This window comes from Oncorhynchus mykiss, chromosome 1, assembly GCF_013265735.2.
Source record: "Oncorhynchus mykiss isolate Arlee chromosome 1, USDA_OmykA_1.1, whole genome shotgun sequence".
NCBI lineage: Eukaryota > Metazoa > Chordata > Actinopteri > Salmoniformes > Salmonidae > Oncorhynchus > Oncorhynchus mykiss.
The window spans coordinates 42,185,567-42,210,952 of record NC_048565.1 but is presented as its reverse complement, the minus strand read 5'-3'; the positions used below and the strand labels follow the sequence as shown (position 1 = coordinate 42,210,952).

Sequence of the window (25,386 nt, the reverse complement as noted above, 5' to 3'; positions counted from 1 at the left end):
ACTTGGTTGAATGATGCGTCTTGCCATAGAGATCCGGCATTTACAAAATTACACTGATTGGACCAAGTTAGGCGCTGCATAATTTGTGGGGGACGACATGTTTACTGTTGTTAAGTTTATTAGAGGACTAGCACAAATAGGCTTCCCCTTTAAGGGTACTGTTTGTGAGTGACGCTAGCCACATCTGAGAGAGAAGGCTGGGAGAGACTGGAATCCACTAAACCACGTGGGGGGTGGGCATGGAATTCACATTGCCTCCAACATCAATCAGGCCCCAGAGAGGGGCCGTACTCCTAGGGTCCATGTCTGGTGGGTAGCGCACCAGGGGCATGACTGCTCCATATGGCAAAACTCTAGTGAGAGTCGACACAAATCATATTGGCTCCTACACAGTCAGCTCAAAAATGATTGCCACCCTTAAAGATGAGCAAAAAAGACAGTATAAAATAAATACAAATACTGAGCTATTATTGTATGCCACCCCCCACCACCACCCAAACAAAAAGTTCTTATTTTATACTAGTACAATTGCTCAAAGAAAAGAGATTGTTTATCAAGTAATGATTATTTTTCTTAAAAAGAATGGGTCAAAATTATTGGCACCCCTGTTTTCAATACTCCGGCACCCTCCCCTTCAAAAGGATAATGGCACTGAGCATTTTTGTTAAATGTTTTATATTGATTGGAGAACACATTGGGAGAGATCTTAGACCACGCCTCCATGCAGTGTCTTTCCAGATCCTTGATTTTCTTTGTCTGTGCTTATAGACTGCCCTTCAATTCAAACCACAGGAGAGATGGCCATTGCAAAATGTTCAATTCTTGGTAAATTAACAATTTATTTGTGGAGATATTACCCTTGAGCAAGGCACTTAACCCTCATTTGCTCCAGGGGTGCCGTACTACAATTGCTGACCCTGTAAAACAACACATTTCACTGCACCTCTCTGGTGTATGTGACAATAAAACATGTTTTTTTTGTGTCTTGCTGAAAGATCCACGTTAGTATAAGATCCGCTTCTTATACTAAAAAGTCAAGTTTCAGCCTCCTGGCAGAAGCAACCAGGTTCTTGGCTAAAACTTGCTGGTAATAGGCAATTTTCTTAGTTTAAAAATACTAACTTCTGTTCTGCATACACTACATATACAATACAGCTCAGTATTTGTAATATTTATTGTATGCAGTCTTTTTTTCCTCATCTTTATCAAGGGTGCCAATAATTGTTGACCTGATTGTACTATACAGAAGCAGCCCAGGAAGGTAGTCTAGTGATGGACTCCACCAAGCCAGGCAGTAAACTGTCAAGCTTTAAAAACACATTGCACTCCGCTTGATCAAATGCCAATACCAATTTAGTAGTACCTGGTGCTGTTTCATGTTTCCCCTCACCCTCCTTCCTACCTACCACTGTAGCGAATCAATTTGCAATGTAGGAACTAGATGAACGAATCCCTTCCTTCCGCCATACAGCTAAGGCTTTCAAGCCCTGGGATCTCAGTTCCACCAGAATGTGACCTCCATAAATAAAATATGACTGAGTAAAAAACAAAGAACCAGTTGTATGAATGAGGAAGAGAATACATGTGATAAGACCTGCCCGACCAATCAATGGACTGCGTGACAAGACTTGTATTTAGAGGTTTCGGCATCGAACAAAAGACACAATTCGAGGTAAGCTGTGACTTTTAAAAATGACGCTAAAACATGAGAGCACCCGCAGCACAGAGAGCTCAGACCCATTTGTCCACAGTACTACTCATAAATAAAACAACTACTGCCGAAGGCATGAACACAAATCAACTGACTATTTTCAAAAGGTCCACCATGCTGAAGCCTGATAGGATATGTCATTTAAGGTCCTGTACGGATTCAACTCATAACTTTAAAAAAGTTAGAAAACATAAGAATTTGGAAATATAAAAAACACTGCTCTTTGATGTCAGGATGACAAAACAGCATCTGTCTCGTGTTAAAACAAGACGACCTGTACTGACTGTGTTGTAACTGGGGGGCCTCCCCTGGTGTTTGTCTATCTTTACTGGAGCTCAGCGGAGATCAAAGACAATGGGATGTACTAATTAGAGGGCAGGGGTGTCTCTGCTCCCCTGTGACAGACTGCACCCCACGAGGGGGATGGCGTTTGATTTGGCCCCCGGCTGCCAAACGTCACTATACCAGCCAGAGGGGAGACACAAACACACACACACACACACTGAAGATTTACTGTAAGTGCAGGTCATTGCCTGTTGTGCACAAGGCCAACCAACAACTAATTGGTAGAGCAATAAGGAAAGTTGGTACATGAGGGGAAAAATGATCTGTGTGTAATGTCAATGCAAACCTCTTTATATGAGGGATGCTATGAACTAAACTTCATACATTAAAAAGTCTTGATTGAAATGCCTAAAAATGAATACATACAGTGGATGTATTCAGGTCTGGACTTTGACTTGGCCATTCTAACACCTGGATATGTTTATTTTTGAACCATTCCATTGTAGATTTTGCTTTATGTTTTGGATCATTGTCTTGTTGGAAGACAAATCTCCGTCCCAGTCTCAGGTCTTTTGCAGACTCCATCAGGTTCTTCCAGAATGGTCCTGTATTTGGCTCCATCCATCTTCCCATCAATTTTAACCATCTTCCCTGTCCCTGCTGAAGAAAAGCAGGCCCAAACCATGATGCTGCCACCACCATGTTTGACAGTGGGGATGGTGTGTTCAGCTGTGTTGCTTTTACGCCAAACATAACATTTAGCATTGTTGCCAAAAAGTTCCATTTTGGTTTCATCTGACCAGAGCACCTTCTTCCACATGTTTGGTGTGTCTCCCAGGTGGCTTGTGGCAAACTTTAAACAACACTTTTTATGGATATCTTTAAGAAATGTCTTTCTTCTTGCCACTCTTCCATAAATGCCAGATTTGTGCAATATACGACTGATTGTTGTCCTATGGACAGAGTCTCCCACCTCAGCTGTAGATCTCTGCAGTTCATCCAGAGTGATCATGGGCCTCTTGGCTGCATCTCTGATCTGTCTTCTCCTTGTATGAGCTGAAAGTTTAGAGGGACGGCCAGGTCTTGGTAGATTTGCAGTGGTCTGATACTCCTTCCATTTTAATATTATCGCTTGCACAGTGCTCCTTGGGATGTTTAAAGCTTGGGAAATCTTTTTGTATCCAAATCCGGCTTTAAACTTCTTCACAACAGTATCTCGGACCTGCCTGGTGTGTTCCTTGTTCTTCGTGATGCTCTCTGCGCTTTTAACGGACCTCTGAGACTATCACAGTGCAGGTGCATTTATACGGAGACTTGATTACACACAGGTGGATTGTATTTATCATCATTAGTCATTTAGGTCAACATTGGATCATTCAGAGATCCTCACTGAACTTCTGGAGAGAGTTTGCTGCACTGAAAGTAAAGGGGCTGAATAATTTTGCACGCCCAATTTTTCAGTTTTTGATTTGTTAAAAAAGTTTGAAATATCCAATAAATGTCGTTCCACTTCATGATTGTGTCCCACTTGTTGTTGATTCTTCACAAAAAAATACAGTTTTATATCTTTATGTTTGAAGCCTGAAATGTGGCAAAAGGTCGCAAAGTTCAAGGGGGCCGAATACTTTCGCAAGGCACTGTATCATTGGGAACACATTGATGAGTTTAGTAGTCTGTCATTTTAAACATCAGTAATGTGGATTGAGTCGGGGGGGGGAGAAAGAAACATCTGACAAACCACTTCGCTCCAGCTTCACATCTGGCCCATTAGTAAACCAGGAGCCTCGAACTACGACCAAAGGGAAATTACTGCCTTAACTTCCTGTGTGTGTTGCAGTTGTTTGAGCAGAGGATTGGAGTGGGGTGGGGTGCAGAGCAGACCACTCCTCTGTACAAGCCAGATGAAACCACCAACATCAAGAGACAATAATGACTTTAAGATGAATAAAATAACTATTTTCTCTGTCTCCATCTAGCAGACGGATCTAAAGACCCCGCAGCGAAAGAGAGAAAAAAAGCCAAACACGTTGACGCTAAGCACCCCACTGAAACAGGCTCTGGTTTGTCATTTTCGGGACTGTGGTCAGTTCATGTGACTCCTAGTGCATAAGAGAGCTCAAAATCTGGTAGGGAGTGGTCCGAGTGAAACAGGCGGCAGCAGCATTAACAGGGTTTCGGTCACGAGGCGACCGACTTCGGATGGGAGGGTTAGATAGGGCGTTCAGTCTTATGATCAAGGCTGTGTAGGAAGAGGGTTCTTCTCTCTCAGCATAGAGATTCACAGAACTAAACCACAACCCAATCATTGAACTGCTATCAAGATGTCATCAAACAACTTGTAATGTAATATGTTAAACCTACATCCAGCCAAACATCACATCTGAGTGCAGTCCAGTGCCTGGTTTACTTAAAAATGGGCAATCAGCAGCTGCTACATGTATTGTTGGACTTATAAATTAATGATATATATCCATTGATACGTGAAGAATATAACTTACAAATGCTTCATGAGCTTAGTTCAACTGTCACACTCCATGAGAACCCAAAATATAAACTTTTTTACTCCAACTTCTGTAAACAAAGCCAATGTAAACAAACACTATATAGCCTCAAAACATAGATAATCCATAATAGAAAAATTACAGTTTTATCAGTCAGTGCATCCATAGCTCTGCCCATGAATTTGAGAGGGGTTACATTTCTCCAGCCCCTCAGCTTTTTACCAAAACAGGAGCAGGGAGTGTGCTTTGTTATAATTTTAACTGCCGATCGCCGCTTTAAGGCTGTAGGATGATAGACGTATCATTAGCAGCAGGGCCCAGAGTTTTCTCCTGACTATGTGAATGTGCCAAGGATATATCCAATATAACGAGGTACCAGAGTTCTCCCTGTTCATTTCAAGACAAGAAACTACTTCCGTCAGATCAGTGGGATCTCACCTGGTCTGACCTCTTACCTCTACAGAAGAGCTTACCTTTTTGAGCAAGCGCGTCGAGTCCTCGCTGATCTGCATGAAGCGCATGATGACGTTGTTCAGGTAGATGTCACTGAGGGTGGCGTGGTCCTTGCTCTCCCTCCTCACCTGGTTCAGCAGCAGGTACCAGCAGTTGACCGGTGACAGCAGGTTCTGGTCCTTCCTTATAGGGGGACACAGCAATCAATCAACTGGGTTGTATTCCTTAGACACCAAAACATATGAAAAAAGACCGAAACGGGGATGGACTAAACTGCTCATTGGCATTTTTCGTTGCAAAACGTTTTGCTACAGAGTGCCCTAATGAATATGACCCTGACCTCCTTACAGAAACTGCTTCCCCTGACTGCTCAGGTTCATTCATACAAAAAAAACACACTCAAAAAAAGAGACAGGTCAGTTAAGGTAGCTTATTCATTATACATTTCACTGGTGATCACACAGAGAGAGAAACAAGAGACAGGCACAAGAAGAGGCGGGGACATGTAGGGAAGTATTCATGCTCCCTGAGAGACAGAGAGAGCGAGTATGCCTGTGCGCACATGTGTATGTGCGCGTGCATTCGTGTGTCCTCGCCTGGATCTCTGCCGGCTGTCTTTGCAATCTGTGCTGAGAGATCAAGGTCTCAGCTACCTGACAGCTCTATCCTGTCAGCCTAACTGTCCTCATCTAGCGAGATGTTTTAAGACTTCCTAAAGTGGATCAAGTCCCATCATAAAAGTAATAGCTAGTGGGGATGTTTCTTCCACAGCCCTCCCCTGGTGATGAATGCCCTATATAATAGCATGCACTCTATATAATCAGCACCGAGTGCATACTGCACCTGAAGGAGAGTTTGTATCAACGACATTTCTGGGGCATAGCCGGAGGAGCGATGTTCTGAGTGGATCGGACTTCTCGCAACAGGGGAGAGCGCCCTCCACAAGTAAGCTTAGGAGACTCGAGACTTCCTTGTAAAATAATTTGTTAGAGAAGGTACTTTACATGTAGTAAAGTTTTGGAATAGTGCATTACAAGAAACAAGACAGGAAGAGAGAGAGAGAGGGGAGGAGAGGCGTTTCCCCGATAGTGCGCCTGCCTGTCCGCATACTGCGGGATATTGTCCAGGCCTGAGCGAGAGCGAGAGAGACAGACACAGAGTGAGCCACGGCTGTGCATAAGCAACGGCCTGCAGCAGGCTGACTCCGTTGAATCTAAAACATTCCTCCTGCTATGGAGCTAGCCAAGGGAAGGCAGGAGGCCAGAAGAGAGGCCAGGGCCTGAGGCTTTAGGGCCAGCAGGGAGGAACCATATGGAAACCCTCCTCTGGAACTCTGGAAGGGCTTCCCCCTGAACGTCAGTCAAAGACAGGCAAACACAACAGGTGAAACTTTGTACATTCACCCTGGCCCACGACTCATGCTGCAGCCCTTAACTACATATCTCTATGATGATAGCTGCTGGAAGAGCAGATGTTTTTCTCCTGACAGACAGTGGACAAAACATTCCAGACCACAGAGCTGAAACATTGTCTCTCCCTCTCTTGGAAAACAGGAAATGGTGCATGTGACAAAAGACAGGACTGGAAATGAAAAACATCCCGGCGAAACGCAAGGCCATTTTTCATAGACGATGTAAAATAAGGAATAATCCAATTTAGCTAAAAGTGGTGCGTGGGGGCAACATGTACAGACCTGCATTCAGAGGGAAGTTACCAAGAAGAAACAGTTACTGTGACTTCAGAAAGTATTCACACCCCTCGACTCCTTCCACATTTTGCTGTGTTACAATGTGGGGTTAAAACGGATTTAATTAGATTTTTTTTGTGGAGGATCACAAAGTACTCGAATGTCAAAACGTAAGAAACCCCCCCCCCAAAAAAAAATCTTGATTAGATAAGTATTCAAACCCATGAGTCAATACATGTTAGAATCACCGTTGGCAGCGATTACAGCTGTGACTCTTTCTGGGTAAGTCTCTAACAGCTTTGCACACCTGGATTGTGCAACATTTATGACTCGTTTCAAGAAACTACTACTTCACAGAAACATTTGAATGTAATTTTATTTATATGTTTTTGAAGATAAATTCCTTCATAACAACCTTGTATGCCATCTGTAAATCATAATGAAATTGTTAAATAATGAGCATAGTTAGATTTGCCACGGTAACCTTCCCGCTAGCCATGATCGGCTGAGATAATGGAGAGGCGGGACATGCCGAGAGATGACTTCGGATTGGTCTTCCATGTAGCTTGCTTCTGTCTATAACACGAGCTGCTAAGTATGCGGGGATAATCCTGTCTACCACAGCTTTTTTTGAAAGCTCAGTGGGAAAATGTTGTGAAGGACTACTTTCTGGAGGATGATCGTGTTTGACTTTCTTGGACTCTGAAAATTAATCAAACAATGGAGGAAATCCCTGATTTAGGTAAAAATATTTTAATTGAACGAGACAATATAGCGTCTTCTGATAACAATGTTGGGGAAGAAACAGTGTCGTTGTCACGGAAGAAGTTGACCGAGTTTTGAAATCAGTGGAATGCCTGGTGGAAGCAGAGAGATGATTGCCAAATGCGGAGAGCCCAAAACAGAGAACACAGAAAGAAGACTGATGTATAAAACACCTGTCTCTGGATTACATCTTTAAACTAAGGGCAACCAGGGCATCCGTGACAGAGGGATGTATACAGGTTAGAGTCTAGCTACATTTTCAGATAGTATACATTTCTAATTTTGTCAGAAAGGTGTTTTTATTACAAGTTAAAGCATACTATTAGCTAGCTAGCTAACGTTAGATGCATGATCTATGTAGGAGTTCAAGAAAGAGGCCCAAGTTCCAGTTGGAATTCTGAGTTGGATGACCGTTCAAATCGATATTTTCCAGTCCAAGTGTTTTTTTCTTCTCCGGAGTTCGCAGTTGTTTTGAAAGTGGCATTAGAGTTGGGATTATGGTTCATTGTTTAGCTAGCTAGCTACATGTCTAAACAAAAGACTCCACTATGGAAGTAATCATTTCACTAACATTTACACCTTCTGTATCCTGTGCATGTGAGAAATAAAGGTTGATTTTATTTGATATAGTGTGTGTTTACAAGAGATGGTAATGTGAAGAACAACATGAGTAGCACCAAAGGACTATATTTAAACAAATTACTACTACTTTTTGCTACAACTTTCACCAATTTTAGGGTTGAAATCTTTGGTTGTTTACTACACTGTGAATCCTTAAAGAGATGGGTGAGCCGGAGGCTTAAGGTGTGAACGATGCTGAATAGGTTTAGACAAGTCCTCTCCAGTAGGTGTACCAAAACATTCACAGGCCATTTTTCAAAAGTTGGGTTACAAGTTTCTAAAATTTGAAAGCAGAATTACTTTCTCGTTGTTCCTCAACTGCAGTTTCTAATATACCATTTTGTAGCTCTGAGTCTCTACTTTGTTCAATGTAAAAAACACAAAATCAAATGTTGCTACATTGGACCGAATCCAGGTGGTGCGCATTATTATTTTAAAATTCTTCAAGTTCTGGCAAAATGGTTGTTGATCATTGCTAGACAAACATTTTCAGGTCTTGCCATTGATTTTCAAGCAGATTTAAGTAAAAAATTGTAGCTCGGACACTCAGGAACATTCACTGTTCTTTTGGATTGCAACCCCAGTGAAGATCTGGCCTTGTGTTTTAGACTATTGTCCTGCTGAAAGGTGAATTAATCTCCCAGTGTCTGGAAGAAAGAAGACAACCACATTTCCCTCTAGGACTTTGCCTGTGCTTAGCTCCATTCGTTTCTTTTTTTATCCTGAAAAACTCCCCAGTCATTAACAATTACAAGATACTCATAACATGATGCAACCACCACTATGCTTGAAAATATGGAGAGCTTTACTCAGTAATATGTTGTATTGGATTTGACCCAAACATAACACTTTGTATTCAGGAGAAAAAGTGAATTGCTTTACCATATCTTTTGCAGTATTAGTTTAGTACCGTGTTGCAAACAAGATGCATGTTTTTAAATATTTGTATTCTGTATAGGCTTCCTTCTTTTCACTCTGTCAATTAGGTTATTATTGTGGAGTAACTACAATGTTGTTGCTCCAACCTGTTTTCTCCTGTCACAGCCATTAACTCTGTAACTGTTTAAAGTCACCATTGGCATCATGGTGAAATCCCTGAGCGGTTTCCTTCCACTCCGGCAACCGAGTAAGGAAGGATGCCTGTATCTTTGTAGTGACTGGGTGTATTGATACACCATCCAAAGTGTAATTATTTACTCCACTATGCTCAAAGGAATATTCCATGTCTGTGTTTTATTTTCACCCATCTACCAATAGGTGCCCTTCTTTGCAAGGCATTGGAAAACATCCCTGGTCTTTGTGGTTGAATCGGTGTTTGAAATTCCCTGCTCGACTGGACCTTACAGATAATTGTATGTGTAATTGTATGTGTGGTGTACAGAGATGAGGTATTCATTCAAAAATCATGTTGAACACTATTATTACAGAGTGAGTCTATGCAACTTATGTGACTTGTTAAGCACATGTTTACTCCTTTATTTAGGCTTGCCATGACAAAGGGCTTAAATACGTATTTACTCAAGACATTTAAACTTTTCATTTGTATTAATTTGTAAAAAAATGTTTTAAGAATAATAAATAAATACAAATCTATAAAGGACATGATGGGGTATTGTGTGTAGGCCAGTGAAAAACATCTAAATGTAATCCATTTTAAATTCAAGCTGTAACAACAAAATGTGTAAGGAGTCAAGGGGTTTGATACATTCTGAAGGGACTGTATGGCAATTGAAGAGTTGTGGCAGAGTTGCTGGACAGCGTCACACACACACTGTCAAGACTGGAGTTACCGTAAATCCTTTCTGCCTTATGCTGGAGTGGAGTGCCAATCTCTCATTTCTCCTCTGTTTCTGCGCATGTGTGCGTGGATATAGCCTAGAGTGTATGGGAGGGAGAGGCTTGTCAGCAAGTGGTGAGTGTGTGAGAAGAGGGTGTGTTTCCTTAAAACACCCCCAAATGAGGGAGACAGTGGTCAAAACTGATTACCCACCAGAGAAAAGGAAAACGTTCTTGGATAAGGTCCTGTGGGAGGGGGGGGGGGGGGGGAATGAGCTCAATGCAGTGTTACGTACAAATGTGGCTCATTTACCCACCCCTACACAGGACAAAGATTAAACATCAATGGCCTGATTACCTGCATGCCCACCAATGTTGTTTACATGTTGAAATGACCTTGTGGTCTGTCCTACATTGGGAAAACCAGCAGAAGGTTTAAGACTTAAATATTTATCACATTCCTCATGTGTGGTTCAATATTTTGATATTGAACGTTGATATTGTGAAATCAAATCAAATCAAATTTTATTTGTCACATACACATGGTTAGCAGATGTTAATGCGAGTGTAGCGAAATGCTTGTGCTTCTAGTTCCGACAATGCAGTAATAACCAACGAGTAATCTAACTAACAATTCCAAAACTACTGTCTTGTACACAGTGTAAGGGGATTAAGAATATGTACATAAGGATATATGAATGAGTGATGGTACAGAGCAGCATAGGCAAGATACAGTAGATGGTATCGAGTACAGTATATACATGAGGTGAGTATGTAAACAAAGTGGCATAGTTAAAGTGGCTAGTGATACATGTATTACATAAGGATACCGTCGATGATATAGAGTACAGTACATACGTATGCATATGAGATGAATAATGTAGGGTAAGTAACATTATATAAGGTAGCATTGTTTAAAGTGGCTAGTGATATATTTACATAATTTCCCATCAATTCCCATTATTAAAGTGAAGCGATATTATACATTTTTACCTCCCGTTACAGGAAGTGATGTCACTGAGCACTGCCCCTATATATAGGACCTTCCATCCCCACCTGGGATATGGATGCCTGATGAAGACCTAAGAGTCTAAACGTTGTTATAAATAAAATCACCTGGGAGCCTGAACAGCAGTGTGCAGCGTTTTCCTCTTTATTTTTTCAGTTCATATAAACACCAGCACCTGCAATTTATTATTATTATTTTTTTTAATCCCTGGACGTGCATATATATGTTCTCCAGCTTTTTGTGTGCGTTTCTACTATTCTATCTCTGTGTGTGCGCATGTACGTGAGTATGTGATTGGCATGTCTCGAACTGTAATGAGCTTGGGCAAGGGACATCAGCTGTGACCGGAGGGTTATATAACTGGGCACTGTGCACTAGTGTGTGTCCAACCCACCGACCCTCTCTGGCTCGCCTCAGTGCACAGAGCGGCACAGTGGGGCCCAGGCGCTGTGAATGGAGTGACCCGATTCGCCAGACAACGCACGCCACGGCCCAGTTCCTCATGAATACAGACAGTGCACTAAATGGCTCCCTATATAGTGCACTCGTATAGGCCCCTGGTCAAACGTTTTGCACTATATAGGGATTGTAAATAGGGTGCAATTTGGGATGCATTCTTTCACCCCTTGCTATAACACATCCAATACAATGAAGAACAGACGGGAACTTACAATCACAGTCTCCGAAAAGTCAGCGCGAATGGAGGAAACGGGGTCATTATTCCAAATGCGGGACTTAGTGTAGATGGAAACACCACAGGGAGCCATTGAATGAACACTAGCCATTCCAATAAATCAATGGCCAAACAGTGGGGCTGTGTGCTGGCTAATGAGACAACCTGCTGGACCAAATGACAGGCCATGCGCGCGAGCTTGTGTGTGTGTGTGTGTGTGTGTGTGTGCAGAGAGGGCCATGGCAGCAGTGACCTCAGGGACTCTACTACCTAGCCTACATAACTGGCAGGAAACTCTCTCAATGTCATAACTTCCCCACAATGCAGGGATTAGGTCAGACAGACAGGTATAGACAGGAGGGTGAGAACTACGGTCCTCAGAGGAGAGGAGAAAGAAAGACAGAGAGAGTGTGCGTGTGTTTAGGAGTGAGCTTACAATTGCATACAGGTGTGTGTGTGTGTGTTCTCACATACATGCATGCATGACATTGCAGTGCATTCAGAAAGTATTCAGACCCCTTGACTCCTTCCACGTTGTTACGTTACATCCTTACTCTAAAACTGATTAAATTGTTTTTTCCTCGTCAATCTACACACAATGCACCATAATGATAAAGCAAAAAAAAATAAAAATATCACATTTACATAATTATTCAGACCCATTAGTCAGGACTTTGTTGTAGCACTTTTGGCAGCGATTACATCCTTGAGTCTTCTTGGGTATGACGCTACAAGCTTAGCACACCTACAGTACCAGTCAAGACTTTGGACACCTACTAATGCAAAGGTTTTTCTTTATTTTTACTATTTTCTACATTGTAAATTAATGGTGAATACATCAAAACTATCAAATAAACACATATGGAATCATGTAGAAACCACAAGTGTTAAAAAAATCAACATTTTATATTTGAGATTATTCAAATAGCCACCCTTTGCCTAGATGACAGCTCTGCACACTCTTGGCATTCTCTCAACCAGCTCATGAGGTAGTCACCTGGAATGCATTTCAATTGACAGTTAGTTAATTTGTGGAATTTCTTTCCTTCTTAATTCTTCATGCATTTGAGCCAATCAGTTGTCATGACAAGGTACTGTAGTGGTGGTGTACAGAAGATAGACCTATTTGGTAAAAGACCAAGTCTATATTATTGCAAGAACAGTTCAAATAAGTAAATAGAAATAACAGTCCATCATATCTTTAAGACATGAAGGTCAGTCAATGCAAAAATGTAAAAGAACTTTGAAAAAAACATCAAGCGCTATGATGAAACTGGCTCTCATGAGAACCGCCACAGGAAAGGAAGACCCAGAGTTACCTCTGCTGCAGAGGATACACTCATTAGATTTACCAGCCTCAGAAATAGGCAATTAACTGCACCTCAGTTTGCAGCCCAAATAAATGGTTCAGAGTTCAAGTAACAGACATCTCAACATCAACTGTGTGACTCAGACCTTCATGGTCAAATTGCTGCAAAGAAACCACTACTAAAGGACACCAATAAGAAGAAGAGACTTGCTTGGGCCAAGAAACACGAGCGGTGGAAATCTGTCCTGCGGTCTGATGAGTCCAAATTTTGTTTCCAACAGCTGTGTCTTTGAGAGACGGAGAGTAAGTGAAAGTTGATCTCCGCATGTGTGGTTCCCACCGTAAAGCATGGAGGTGATGGTGTGAGGGTGCTTTGCTGGTGACAAGGTCACTGATTTATTTGGAATTTAAAAAATAGGTACACTTAACCAGCATGGCTACCCCTACATTCTGCAGCAATACGCCATCCCATCTAGTTTGCGCTTAGTTTTTCAACAGGACAATGGCCCAAAACACATATCCAGGCTGTGTAAGGGCTATTTGACCAAGAAGGAGAGTGATGGAGTGCTGCATCAGATGACCTGGCCTCCACAATCACCCAACCTCAACCCAATTTAGATGGTTTGGGATGAGTTGGACCGCAGAGTGAAGGAAAAGCAGCCAACAAGTGCGCAGCGTATGTGGGAACTTCAAGACTGTTGGAAAATCATTCCAGATGACTACCTCGAAGTTGGGTGAGTGAATGCAAAGAGTGTGCAAAGCGTTCAAAGCAAAGGGTGTCTACTTTGAAGAATCAAAAATATATTTGACACTTTTTGGTTAATACACGATTCCAGGTGTTATTTAATAGTTTGATGCCTTCACTATTATTCTACAATGTAGAAAATGTTGTTTTTTTAAAACTTGAATGAGAAGGTGTCCAAACTTTTGACTGGTATTGTATATTTGGGGAGTTTCTCCCATTCTTCTCTGCAGATCCTGTCAAGCTCAGTCAGGTTGGATCGGGAGCGTCGCCGCACAGCTATTTTCAGGTCTCTCCAGAGATGTTCGATTGGGTTCAAGTCCGGGCTCTGGCTGGGCCACTCAAGGACATTCAGGCTTGTCCCGAAGCCACCCCTGCATTGTCTTGGCTGTGTGCTTAGGGTCGTTGTCCTGATGGAAGGTGAACCTTCGCCCCAGTCTGAGGTCCAGAGCGCTCAAGCAGGTTTTCATCAAGGATCTCTGTATATTTCTCCCTTAATCTTTCCCTCAATTCTGACTAGTCTCCCAGTCCCTGCCGCTGAAAAACATCCCCACAGCATGATGCTGCTACCACCATGCTTCACCGTAGGGATGGTGCCAGGTTTTCTCCAGACGTGACGCTTGGCATTCAGGCCAAAGAGTTCAATCTTGGTTTCATCAGACCAGAGAATCTGGTTTCTCATGGCCCGAGAGTCCTTTACGTGCCTGTTGGCAAACTCCAAGAGGGCTGTCATATGCCATTTGCTGAGGAGTGGCTTCAGTCTGGCCACTCTACCATAAAGGCCTGATTGCTAGAGTGATGCAGAGAGGGTTGTCCTTCTGGAAGGTCCTCCCATCACCACAGCGGAACTCTGGAGCTCTGTCAGAGTGACCATTAGGTTCTTGGTAAACTCCCTGACCAAGGCCCTTCTCCCTCGACTGCTCAGTTTGGCCAGGCGGCCAGCTCTAGGAAGAGTCTTGGTGGTTACAAACTTCTCCCATTTAAGAATGATGGAGGCCACTGTGTTCTTTGGGACCTTCAATGCTGCAGACATGTTTTGGTACCCTTCCCCAGATCTGTGCCTCGACACAATCCTGTCTCGGAGCTCTACAGGAAAGTCCTTTGACCTCATGGCTTGGTTTTTGCTCTGACATGCACTGTCAACTGTGACCGTATCTAGACAGGTGTGTGCCTTTCCAAATCATGTCCAATTGAATTTAACACAGGTGGACTCCAATCAAATTGTAGAAACACCTCAAGGATAATCAATGGATACAAGACAGAAATACCTTATTTACTTATCAACAGAGGCCCTATCTGTCAGGGCCTCTACCATAAGATATTTCCCATTAATTTCCTCATCACTGGCTTAAATGGCAGTCTCTCTCTGGGTGGAATGCAAACGGTTATAATGTTAGTATTTTAATTAATTGACTGACAATTGAGGCTATACACTGAGTGTACAAAACATTAGGAAAACCTCTTTCCATGAAATTATACTGAGCAAAAATAAATGCAATATGCAAAAATGTCAATGATTTTACTGAGTTACAGTTCATATGAGGAAATCAGTCAATTTAAATAAATTCATTAGGCCCTAATCTATGGATTTCCATGACTGGGCAGGGGCGCAGCCACGGGTGGTCCTGGCTCCCAAGTGGGTGGGCCTATGCCCTCCCAGGTAACGCTGTTGGGTTTTTCAAGCTCAACAGTTTACTATTTGCATAAAGGGGAAGCCTTGGAGTCAACTTGGAACCAACAGCCCTGTGGAACGATTTCGATACCTTGTAGAGTCCATGCCCCGATGAAATGAGGCTGTTCTGAGCTCAGAGTACAACTGTAGGCAATTGGTCTTCTGTGGCTCAGTTGGTAGAGCATGGCGCTTCCAAAGCTAGTATGGTGGGTTCAAGTCATGCTGGGGCCACCCATTTGAAAAATGAATGTATGGCATGAGTCGCTAAGTCGATTTGGATAAAAATGTGGCATATATTATGAGTATTTGACAATTGCAAGAGGAATTTACAAAAATGGAATGATAGCTACTATTTGGGGGTATATTTATTGAATCATATCAACATGAATGAAAGTCCCTTAAACCGATTGGCTTTATTGTATGGGGGAAAGAAATCTGGACTATTCAAGTCACTCCCTCTCAGGGGTGGCACCATAAATAATTCAATTATCGCTCTCCCTTCCATCCCTCTGGCACTAAAAAAACAGAACTGCATAATGTGTGTATGTGTGTGTGTGTGTGTGTGTGTGTAATGTGTTCGTTTTGCAAACAGCCATGTCACTACCGCAGCAGTGGACGGACTGACTGACACTCCCTGGAACGGGGTTCTGGCCACTCCGCTGTGGGGCCTGTTGTAGCTCTCTCCCCACTGCATTCTGGGAAGAAGAAAAAAAAGAGAAAGCCAGTGGACAAAAGAGCTGCTGATCCAGCTGGAGGCTTGTGTGCTCAGGGTGTCTTTCTCCTGTGGAGGGGAGCGGCGAGGAGAGAGTATCACTGTCCACACAGAAAAACAGTCCGTTTGGTTCTCAAGAGACGAGAGAAAAAAAGAGAGAGAAAAAAGAAAGAGGTGCTAGCAGATAAACCGTCCCATTGGTTTTATTTTTGTAATGATCAGGGTTGACTTTCTAGCAAATAGAACTCCCGCCCTAACAATACACCTCCTGCAATATTAAAAACTCTGTTCATTACATGTCTAGTGATCAGGGTTGATCAACGGTGCAGATAATCAGATCTAATAAACTGTGCCCGTTGACTGAATGAGCTTGATGAGGGAACTGAGAGGTGACAGCCATTTGACTAAACCAGACCCTATCCATCTAAGCATCAGTAATAAAGGGGCCAACAGATATTGCTGTCGGCCCCATCCGTGCTGCAGAATGGGATGTAGAAAATGGACAGGCTTGAAAATTACGCAATAGTCTGAATAATTTAGGCACAACGAATAATATGTGGGATGATGTTGACAGATTATCACCGAGAAGTGTGAGTCACAGAGCTTAATGTCAAGGGTTGGATGTCCAACATACAGCGATGTGATTACCATACACAATATATCCTGTGTATACCAAATGTAGAATCATTTACTAGACCTGGGTTCAGCGGGGCAGGGTTTGCAGTTGTATGCCTATCCCATTGGTTCCACTGTGTCAGGAAAGCTCAATCAAGCCCAGATAAAAGTATTCTTAAATGTTTTCAAATAGTACTTGACTGTATTTTCATACCAGTTCCACCTCCTGCTGGTCCCTCAGTGCCAACCTTCATCCATCACAGCGAGTTTAGAGAAGCTGCAGAACGGGCCTATACCGCCTACCGCTGCTGTGCCCAAGCAAGATTGATTCTGGGCCAACTGAGGTGCTGTAGCAATAATTCCATAGGTATCACAAATAGTGTATTTTCACTTTCTCTCACTCCTGAAGGCGACCCGATAAATGTGTTTGAAGAGGCATTCCTGGTCCTGAATACTGAAATGTACCACAGCTCCTCTGACTATTTTCTCCTCAGAGGAAACCGAGGCTAGACATCAGGGTTAGCACAAAGCATCCTACCCTTAACACACTGACAGAAAGATTTGAATTCTCTAACTTCGTCACATTTTTTGCAATTTGGGCATCGACAAACCGAATACACATGACTTGGCTCCCTGTCAAATCTGACGAACACTGCATTCAAATCTGTGACTGAATTCTCACCTCAGTCAGTAGCACTTAGCAGCCCAACTGCACGCAGCGTGTCAGTATTCACTGCTCTCCAGTGCGGAAACGCCAGCTAATTAGCCAGTGATTTAATGCGCTAATTTTAATGCTAATTCAGCTTATTACACACACAGCCAGCCAAAGCTGGGCTGAGGCTCTGCACTACCACGAGGCCAGAAAGCTCAAAGTCCGAGTGAAAGTGCACGTTTACAATCCTCACAACATTAAAAAAATAAAGAAAACCTAGAGAATGTGGAGAACACAGAAGCGCCTCTGTATTCACCTTGTTTGTACGAATACAAAGAAATACGGGCCAAGTCTTAAAACTGTTATTCAAACGTCTCGCGTTTACAGAGCACCGAAATATGCTGCTCGCTTGGCACTGTGCAAATGTTGACCCTGCGAATGAACTGACCAGACACTATATCACGCGATGAAAACCACAGCTTACAAGCCACGCTGTCGGAATCTCCTCAGCCTCCCGGGTTCTGCATACCCAGCTGCTAGAGTCATTAACAGGCCCAGTAGACTCCGTAGAGGAATATTTCCAGACACAGAGTAGGGCAAACAGGCGTGTTATTTTTGGTCCCTACCGCAAGTTCAAACAATATGCCAATATCTCTGTCTTTTCCATAAGCAGTCTCCTAAAGCGTATTGAGACTGCGTGTCAACATTCCAATAAGGCTCATCCATGCCAGTCTGCTGTACCACACAGGGGTAAGGAAAGTAACGCTATGGGTGAGAGATGAAGTAGTTCTTCTCTTACAGCGTGATCATATTTCAATTGATTCGGAGCGAGATTCCCACAGTGTCTTTCATCATTTCAGGTCTCATTTGTGGTTAGATCGAAATGACCGAGACCAACTCACTGTAGACATGGACCAAGCTGGTTAGGTTATTCGCCACAAGAATGATTGTAACACTAGGAGTCCTTTCACCGTTCCATGTATTCTGTACTGTGGATCTGGGAGCAGTCAGGAACCTGATGTCCATTTTTTTTCTTTCTTGAACCACTCATAAAATCTATATCCATTCTAGGGAGGTATCAGTTACTTCATTGGAGTTTCTCCAATTCCATAATTCACAGTACACTGTGCCGGAAATACCATCTGCACATTGACAGAGGGTGACTGTTGAATTGTGAGGCTAGATGGGGAAAGTGTTTTAAATATAGGGCGCCCACTGCTACCCAGATGAGCTACAGAAGAACAAAGGGACATTATGCAGAATCGGCTGAGAGGGGTAAAATAGTTTGGGATATTTATCGCTGGAGCCCCTGGTGTAACAGTCTGCCTTCACAGGATATTTCCTTCCAATAATTCATGTAAATGTATTCATAAAATCGGGAACACACATTTTAAAAGTATGAAAAAAATTGGTAAAGAAAGCCCGCAGTCCAAAACGATTTCAGCTGTCGAATGGAGGAGATGAAATGAGTAGAATGACATGACAATAAAACACCTGACTGATGGAGTTTGATAATGAGAAATAAATAGGAAATTGAGTCATTGAGCACTGCTGCTGTGCGTCTTCTCAGACCGACTGTAAATAGAAACCAGATTGATTCGCCTCATCAACATTGTAATAAAAAATGTGAATATATTTTTCCAGATTGATATGTCATCAATGTTATAATCAAATATGAAGTTGATTTTGGTTGCCTAATGCAACAGGTATTCATGAACACTGAACCAGAGGGGCATATTTCAGACCGAGGCAGTGTTCCATGCAGTGACTTAACTTCTTCAGGAAAAATGCATAGACCGACAGAAAAACGCTCCGACCTAGACCCAGGTACACAGACCCAAAGTCAGACACAGACAAGACCTAGACACACTTGTACTTACTTGTACTGCTGGTGGTCCTTGGTGCTCCGCGTCTTCGCCATGAAGCGTTCAGCCAGTTTCTCCAGGTTCCTGGAGTACTCCATCTCGATCTCCGACTTCTTCCTGAAGAAGTCCTGCAGGTCCTGGAGGAGCTGCACCCTCATCTCGGTCTGCTGGTCCAGGGATTTCTGCTGCTCCACCAGCTGGGCACGGATCTCTGAAGACACAGACGGACACAACTAGGTCAGATTGATATTTACAACTACACACAGAGCACACAAGTCAGGGGTATGCAACTCTCTTAGCAACTCACACATCAGACAGGTCAGAAATATATGTCTCTGTAGTCAACACCAGCCCATAGACTAATGACATAGATAAAGGAGAGGGGTGATCACGAAGCACAAATAGGTGCATTGTGAGAGGTTGGCAGCGCTGGTCTCAGGTGGTTCATTAAAGCCACTATAGAATTCATTAGCCCCGTTACTAATCAATCACCCACTGAGATGGAGCACGGACACGCTTTCTTGGCATCCTGCTGGGAAACACCAGGTTCTTCACTAGTGCTACTTGTTGACTGCACACCACATTCACCAGCAGGGAAACAGGAGAGAGACGGGAGGCTTCTCTTAACCATATGGAGCTAAATGACCCTGCAGCATGAGATATCTCACCAGACAATGGGAATGTTTGTCATTAAAATGTACATCAGCCACTACTGTAGGCTACATCCCCCCTACCGTAATGTTGTGTGTGAGTGAACACAGTGTCCTGTGATGGCTATGTGACCCTGGCTATGTAGAATGGATTTGTCATGAGGTACCAGGGCTTGACATCGCCACTATGAAAGGAAACAGATGCATGAGGTGATTTAAAAAAAGCACACAAAATTCCAATAGAGGCCACAAAATGACGTCGCTCTAATGAAAAATCACGGGGCCTTGTGCCCGGTCACAAACGCCAATAGGAATTGCATGGTAAGTAGCTAACTAGAGGCCTATGTAACTGCTGCTGCTTAGCCCTGCTGTCAAAACTTTCGAACATTACATAAAAACAGAGTTGTTATATAAGAAACGCATTTTCAAATTAATTTCTGACGCGAAATCACGTCTTATCTCTAGCAACGCGGTGGCTTAAGCCTCAACAAATCTATCAGATTGTATAGCGTTGAGAATCCAGTGGAAATCGACTCAGGCCAAGACCATCATATGGGCTTCATCGGCTTTAATCCCACACAAGAAAAGCCTTCCAAAATGAACTGGCCCTATTACATGAAGTATAGAGCAAACACGCTGATTGCAGTTAAGGCCTGTCATACTCGTCAAGTGTGTGTATTCACACCGAGTATCCCTAATCATGACTGGAGTCTGGGGTGGATGTGTTTTGGAGACGAGCTCCTGTAAAAAGGAGAAACTCAATGACGAAAGTCAGACCAAAAATCACTGTCAAATGTCTCTGGAGGTTATAGTTTTAGTAGTCAGCCAGCATGAAACTACTATACTGACAAACTGTCTAATACCACAACACACACCTCACCTGGCCAGTTCAGACAACGGTCTTGAACATCAGTTCAACACAACTTGATGCTTGAGGACCACTCAGTCATTAACATCTGTAAAGTACAGGCTAGTAGACTGTAGGGCTGAAAATAGCAACGGGGAGGGTTTTTCAATATCATCAATACCGTCAAAACTATTTCTAAAGTTTGACATTTTAATATTTGTCGCTACTTTTTAAGTAAATACTTGCAGTCAACTTGTGTGATACTTTAGATAAAGAATATTCCATTCTTCATTTCACCTGTCTAAATGTTTCATTATGAACTGTACTGGTATTCCCCAGTCACATGGTGTTTGTTTACAAGCACACAATGAAGCAATACTGGAGCTTTGTGAATATTTCTGCCGAGGTGCAGTTTGAAGATACTAGAACATTCCACATTTACTTTTCCTCTCCAAACAAATGAGTAATGAATAGAAAAATCTGAATACCACATAGCAGAATAGTTATCTATTTACCTAGTCGCCTTGTTGTGCGGGAGAGGAGCATTCAAGTTAGGAGTGCCATAGCGAGGGAAACTTTCCATTCCTAAATTATTTATTTATTTATTAAGAATAACTTGGGGTAAAATGGTGATGAGACAGATTACATTTTAAGATGAGTAGTGGCAACCAAATGCACTCATTAGCATTTAGTTAGCATTCTCTATGAGATTTTGCATGTACTTGTTAGCAAGTTACAAAAACAAACAAAACGAAGTGGGTTTTGAAAATAGTGCCCCTTGTGTCCAGTGCCAGTATTACTGAATATCCCAGTATTGCACAAGGTCAGTATGAAGATATGACAAACCGGATACCACCCAAGCCTAGTCCGAATACAGACAAGGAGTTCTGATTTTTCATGTTTTTTTAAACAGCGAAAGAGATATTTTCCAAACGGCCCAAATGATTCCCCATAGAGTAGACTGCTCTAGTAGACCGCATCCATCAATAACTGGCCAAAATCAAGCGATTGAACCAAATCATATATCAATTAACTGCTGACTCAATTAAACTGTTCAGTCACAGAGCTCCTCATCGTGTTTCCCAAAATGCAAGCAAGTGGAATAAGCCGAGAACTTGGCTTCATTCATCAGCTTTAAATGCCTACACAATCTTGAGAAACGAATGATTTATGTGGGGTCTATTAGAAATCCCTGGTAAATTTTCTTTCCCAAGGCTTTGGGAGTGGCTCTTTCATCCTGGCACCTCGTGGGGGAATAAACAAATCAAATTGGGAAAGGTGGGACAGGAAAGGAGATATGGGGGGGGGGGGGGGGGTCAGGGTAGCCTAGTGGTTAGAGCTTTGGACTAGTAACCGGAAGGTTGCAAGTTCAAACCCCCAAGCTGACAAGGTACAAATCTGACGTTCTGCCCCCGAACAGGCAGTTAATCCACTGTTCCTAGGCCGTCATTGAAAATAAGAATTTGTTCTTAACTGACTTGCCTGGTTAAATAAAGGTAAAATAAAAATTAAAACTTGGGGGGCCGGGGGTGCTGAGTCTCATTTGTTGAGGAAACAAACTGCAGTGATATGCATCCAGTGTCTGACTAGCCAGATAGAAACCAACAATCAGCCAGAAGTACATTTGGCTGCAGTGTAGCAAAGAGTCCCTTTACTCCAATGGGTAACCACGCCATGGCTACTTGTGTCTGAACTCGGTTTAATCCAAACAACATTTTAGATTGTAGGTCCAGTGCAGGTAAAATAGGCCTATAGAGGGCAGATTGAGATTGGAGCCAGTTTCCTTTTTCAATCATGATGGGCTACCAAGGCCTGATGTTCATTGTTTGGATGTCACAAGTTCAACCAGGTTCTCCAGCAAAGCATTTGCTCCATTGAGAGAGCGAGATACAGTGCCTTGCGAAAGTATTCGGCCCCCTTGAACTTTGCGACCTTTTGCCACATTTCATGCTTCAAACATAAAGATATAAAACTGTATTTTTTTGTGAAGAATCAACAACAAGTGGGACACAATCATGAAGTGGAACGACATTTATTGGATATTTCAAACTTTTTTAACAAATCAAAAACTGAAAAATTGGGCGTGCAAAATTATTCAGCCCCTTTACTTTCAGTGCAGCAAACTCTCTCCAGAAGTTCAGTGAGGATCTCTGAATGATCCAATGTTGACCTAAATGACTAATGATGATAAATACAATCCACCTGTGTGTAATCAAGTCTCCGTATAAATGCACCTGCACTGTGATAGTCTCAGAGGTCCATTAAAAGCGCAGAGAGCATCATGAAGAACAAGGAACACACCAGGCAGGTCCGAGATACTGTTGTGAAGAAGTGTAAAGCCGGATTTGGATACAAAAGATTTTCCAAGCTTTAAACATCCCAAGGAGCACTGTGCAAGCGATAATATTAAAATGGAAGGAGTATCAGACCACTGCAAATCTACCAAGACCTGGCCGTCCCTCTAAACTTTCAGCTCATACAAGGAGAAGACTGATCAGAGATGCAGCCAAGAGGCCCATGATCACTCTGGATGAACTGCAGAGATCTACAGCTGAGGTGGGAGACTCTGTCCATAGGACAACAATCAGTTCGTATATTTCACAAATCTGGCCTTTATGGAAGAGTGGCAAGAAGAAAGCCATTTCTTAAAGATATCCATAAAAAGTGTTGTTTAAAGTTTGCCACAAGCCACCTGGGAGACACACCAAACATGTGGAAGAAGGTGCTCTGGTCAGATGAAACCAAAATTGAACGTTTTGGCAACAATGCAAAACATTATGTTTGGCGTAAAAGCAACACAGCTGAACACACCATCCCCACTGTCAAACATGGTGGTGGCAGCATCATGGTTTGGGCCTGCTTTTCTTCAGCAGGGACAGGGAAGATGGTTAAAATTGATGGGAAGATGGATGGAGCCAAATACAGGACCATTCTGGAAGAAAACCTGATGGAGTCTGCAAAAGACCTGAGACTGGGACGGAGATTTGTCTTCCAACAAGACAATGATCCAAAACATAAAGCAAAATCTACAATGGAATGGTTCAAAAATAAACATATCCAGGTGTTAGAATGGCCAAGTCAAAGTCCAGACCTGAATCCAATCGAGAATCTGTGAAAAGAACTGAAAACTGCTGTTCACAAATGCTCTCCATCCAACCTCACTGAGCTCGAGCTGTTTTGCAAGGAGGAATGGGAAAACATTTCAGTCTCTCGATGTGCAAAACTGATAGACATACCCCAAGCGACTTACAGCTGTAATCGCAGCAAAAGTTTTTTTTTTTGTTAAAAAAGTTTGAAATATCCAATAAATGTCGTTCCACTTCATGATTGTGTCCCACTTGTTGTTGATTCTTCACAAAAAAATACAGTTTTATATCTTTATGTTTGAAGCCTGAAATGTGGCAAAAGGTCGCAAAGTTCAAGGGGGCCGAATACTTTCGCAAGGCACTGTATTTCTATGGGGAGCTAAAGGAGTAAGGATGTTCCTAGAGAGGCTACCAGAGCTTCGGGAGTTCTTTTGATGAATGAGAAACCCAGAATTCCAAGTGTGAATAATTCCTCACTCCAAACAGTGAATGAGGATGTGGAATTAAAACAAAGCAGCCCTGACATTTACACAAAGGAGCAGAGCGGATCATTTAACAGAATTATATTCATGACTGAACATTAAATCATTCATATTGCAAGTCAAACATTGACCAGTGACACCATGCCACGATGGATGACATTGTAGAAAAATCACCGTTCAACATTTGGTGCATATTATTTACCCATGACAATTTAGGCACATGTAAAACAGGGATACAATTAGGACTCTCTCTACCTACACAACATTGTATTCAACTAAGATACAATCAGACAAATCATATTATAATTCTTTCCCTTGAGTGACTCGGGAGCTGAAATGCATTTCACGGAGAAGCCTAATCCACTAGTCAGTGAGGCAACTCAAGTGGATATCGCTGAGAATTCCACAGGTTCGCTCTGTCATCTCGGGACAGGTGAAAGCCTCACTTTGATCAAACAGCCTGGGCATCAAGTATTCTGCTGTAGGCAGTTTCAAATCAATTGTCTGAACTGAACACTCCCGATTCCCACAATATCCACAGACCCTCCAGATAAATATTACACAAACAATGAACATTACTCTATCCCACACTGGCACAGTGCTATACACAATGAACCTTGAATTTCCTTCATAGAATAATACACATTAACTCAGTGTGTAAAAAAAACACCTTGAACAAAAAACGCTCAGCTAATGACAGGTTCACAACATTGTATCCTTTGCACTCTCCGCGCATGCAAACGCTGCATTGAGTGGTCATCCTCTATAAATACAGTGGTACAATCCTGTCTCTGAGGTCATCTGTATGGTAAACACGTGCAGAGAGGCCCACTGTGGAGCTTGAGGGGGGTGACTGCGATCAAAGCACTGTGATCCACTTCAAACAGGCTGCAGGGAGATGAGTGCACCTGTGCACTGCTGTGAACTGACACTTGCAGGACCTGGAAATAAAGTCAACGGGGCAGCAGGAGGCTGGGACGGTCAACAGGTGGCTGGCTCTCTGTGGCTGTCTATGGATGGGCTTTGAGGGTTTCTGGAAGTTCATGGCTGGTTCCTGGAACCAGAAATGTCACAGTTCAGCCTGGTTTGGCCCCGTTGTTGGAAAGGGGCATACGTAGGCATGTATATAGACTTTGTAGGCCTTCGTGCCCACTGCATGTCCAGGGCTGACAGCACAAAACCAAACATCCAATAGAAATGAAGGGTATGTGTCCCAGAATACACACTGGGTGGACGTGTACAATCAGAGAGCGAGACGTTTGGTCTTTATGAC

At 42.7% G+C, this 25,386-nt stretch overlaps 1 protein-coding gene across 2 annotated transcripts in view; it reads right to left on the bottom strand.

Moving 5' to 3' along the window:
- The window catches only part of srgap1a (SLIT-ROBO Rho GTPase activating protein 1a), a 152,568-nt gene that overhangs the window by 81,497 nt on the left and 45,685 nt on the right, over positions 1–25,386 (bottom strand). For both annotated transcript variants that reach the window (XM_036977675.1, XM_036977679.1), the window contains exons 2-3: positions 19,064–19,259; positions 4,971–5,133 (exon numbers count right to left, since the gene is read on the bottom strand). In XM_036977675.1, coding sequence (XP_036833570.1) covers positions 4,971–5,133; positions 19,064–19,259 — 359 coding nt within the window. The remainder of the gene's footprint in view (positions 1–4,970; positions 5,134–19,063; positions 19,260–25,386) is intronic.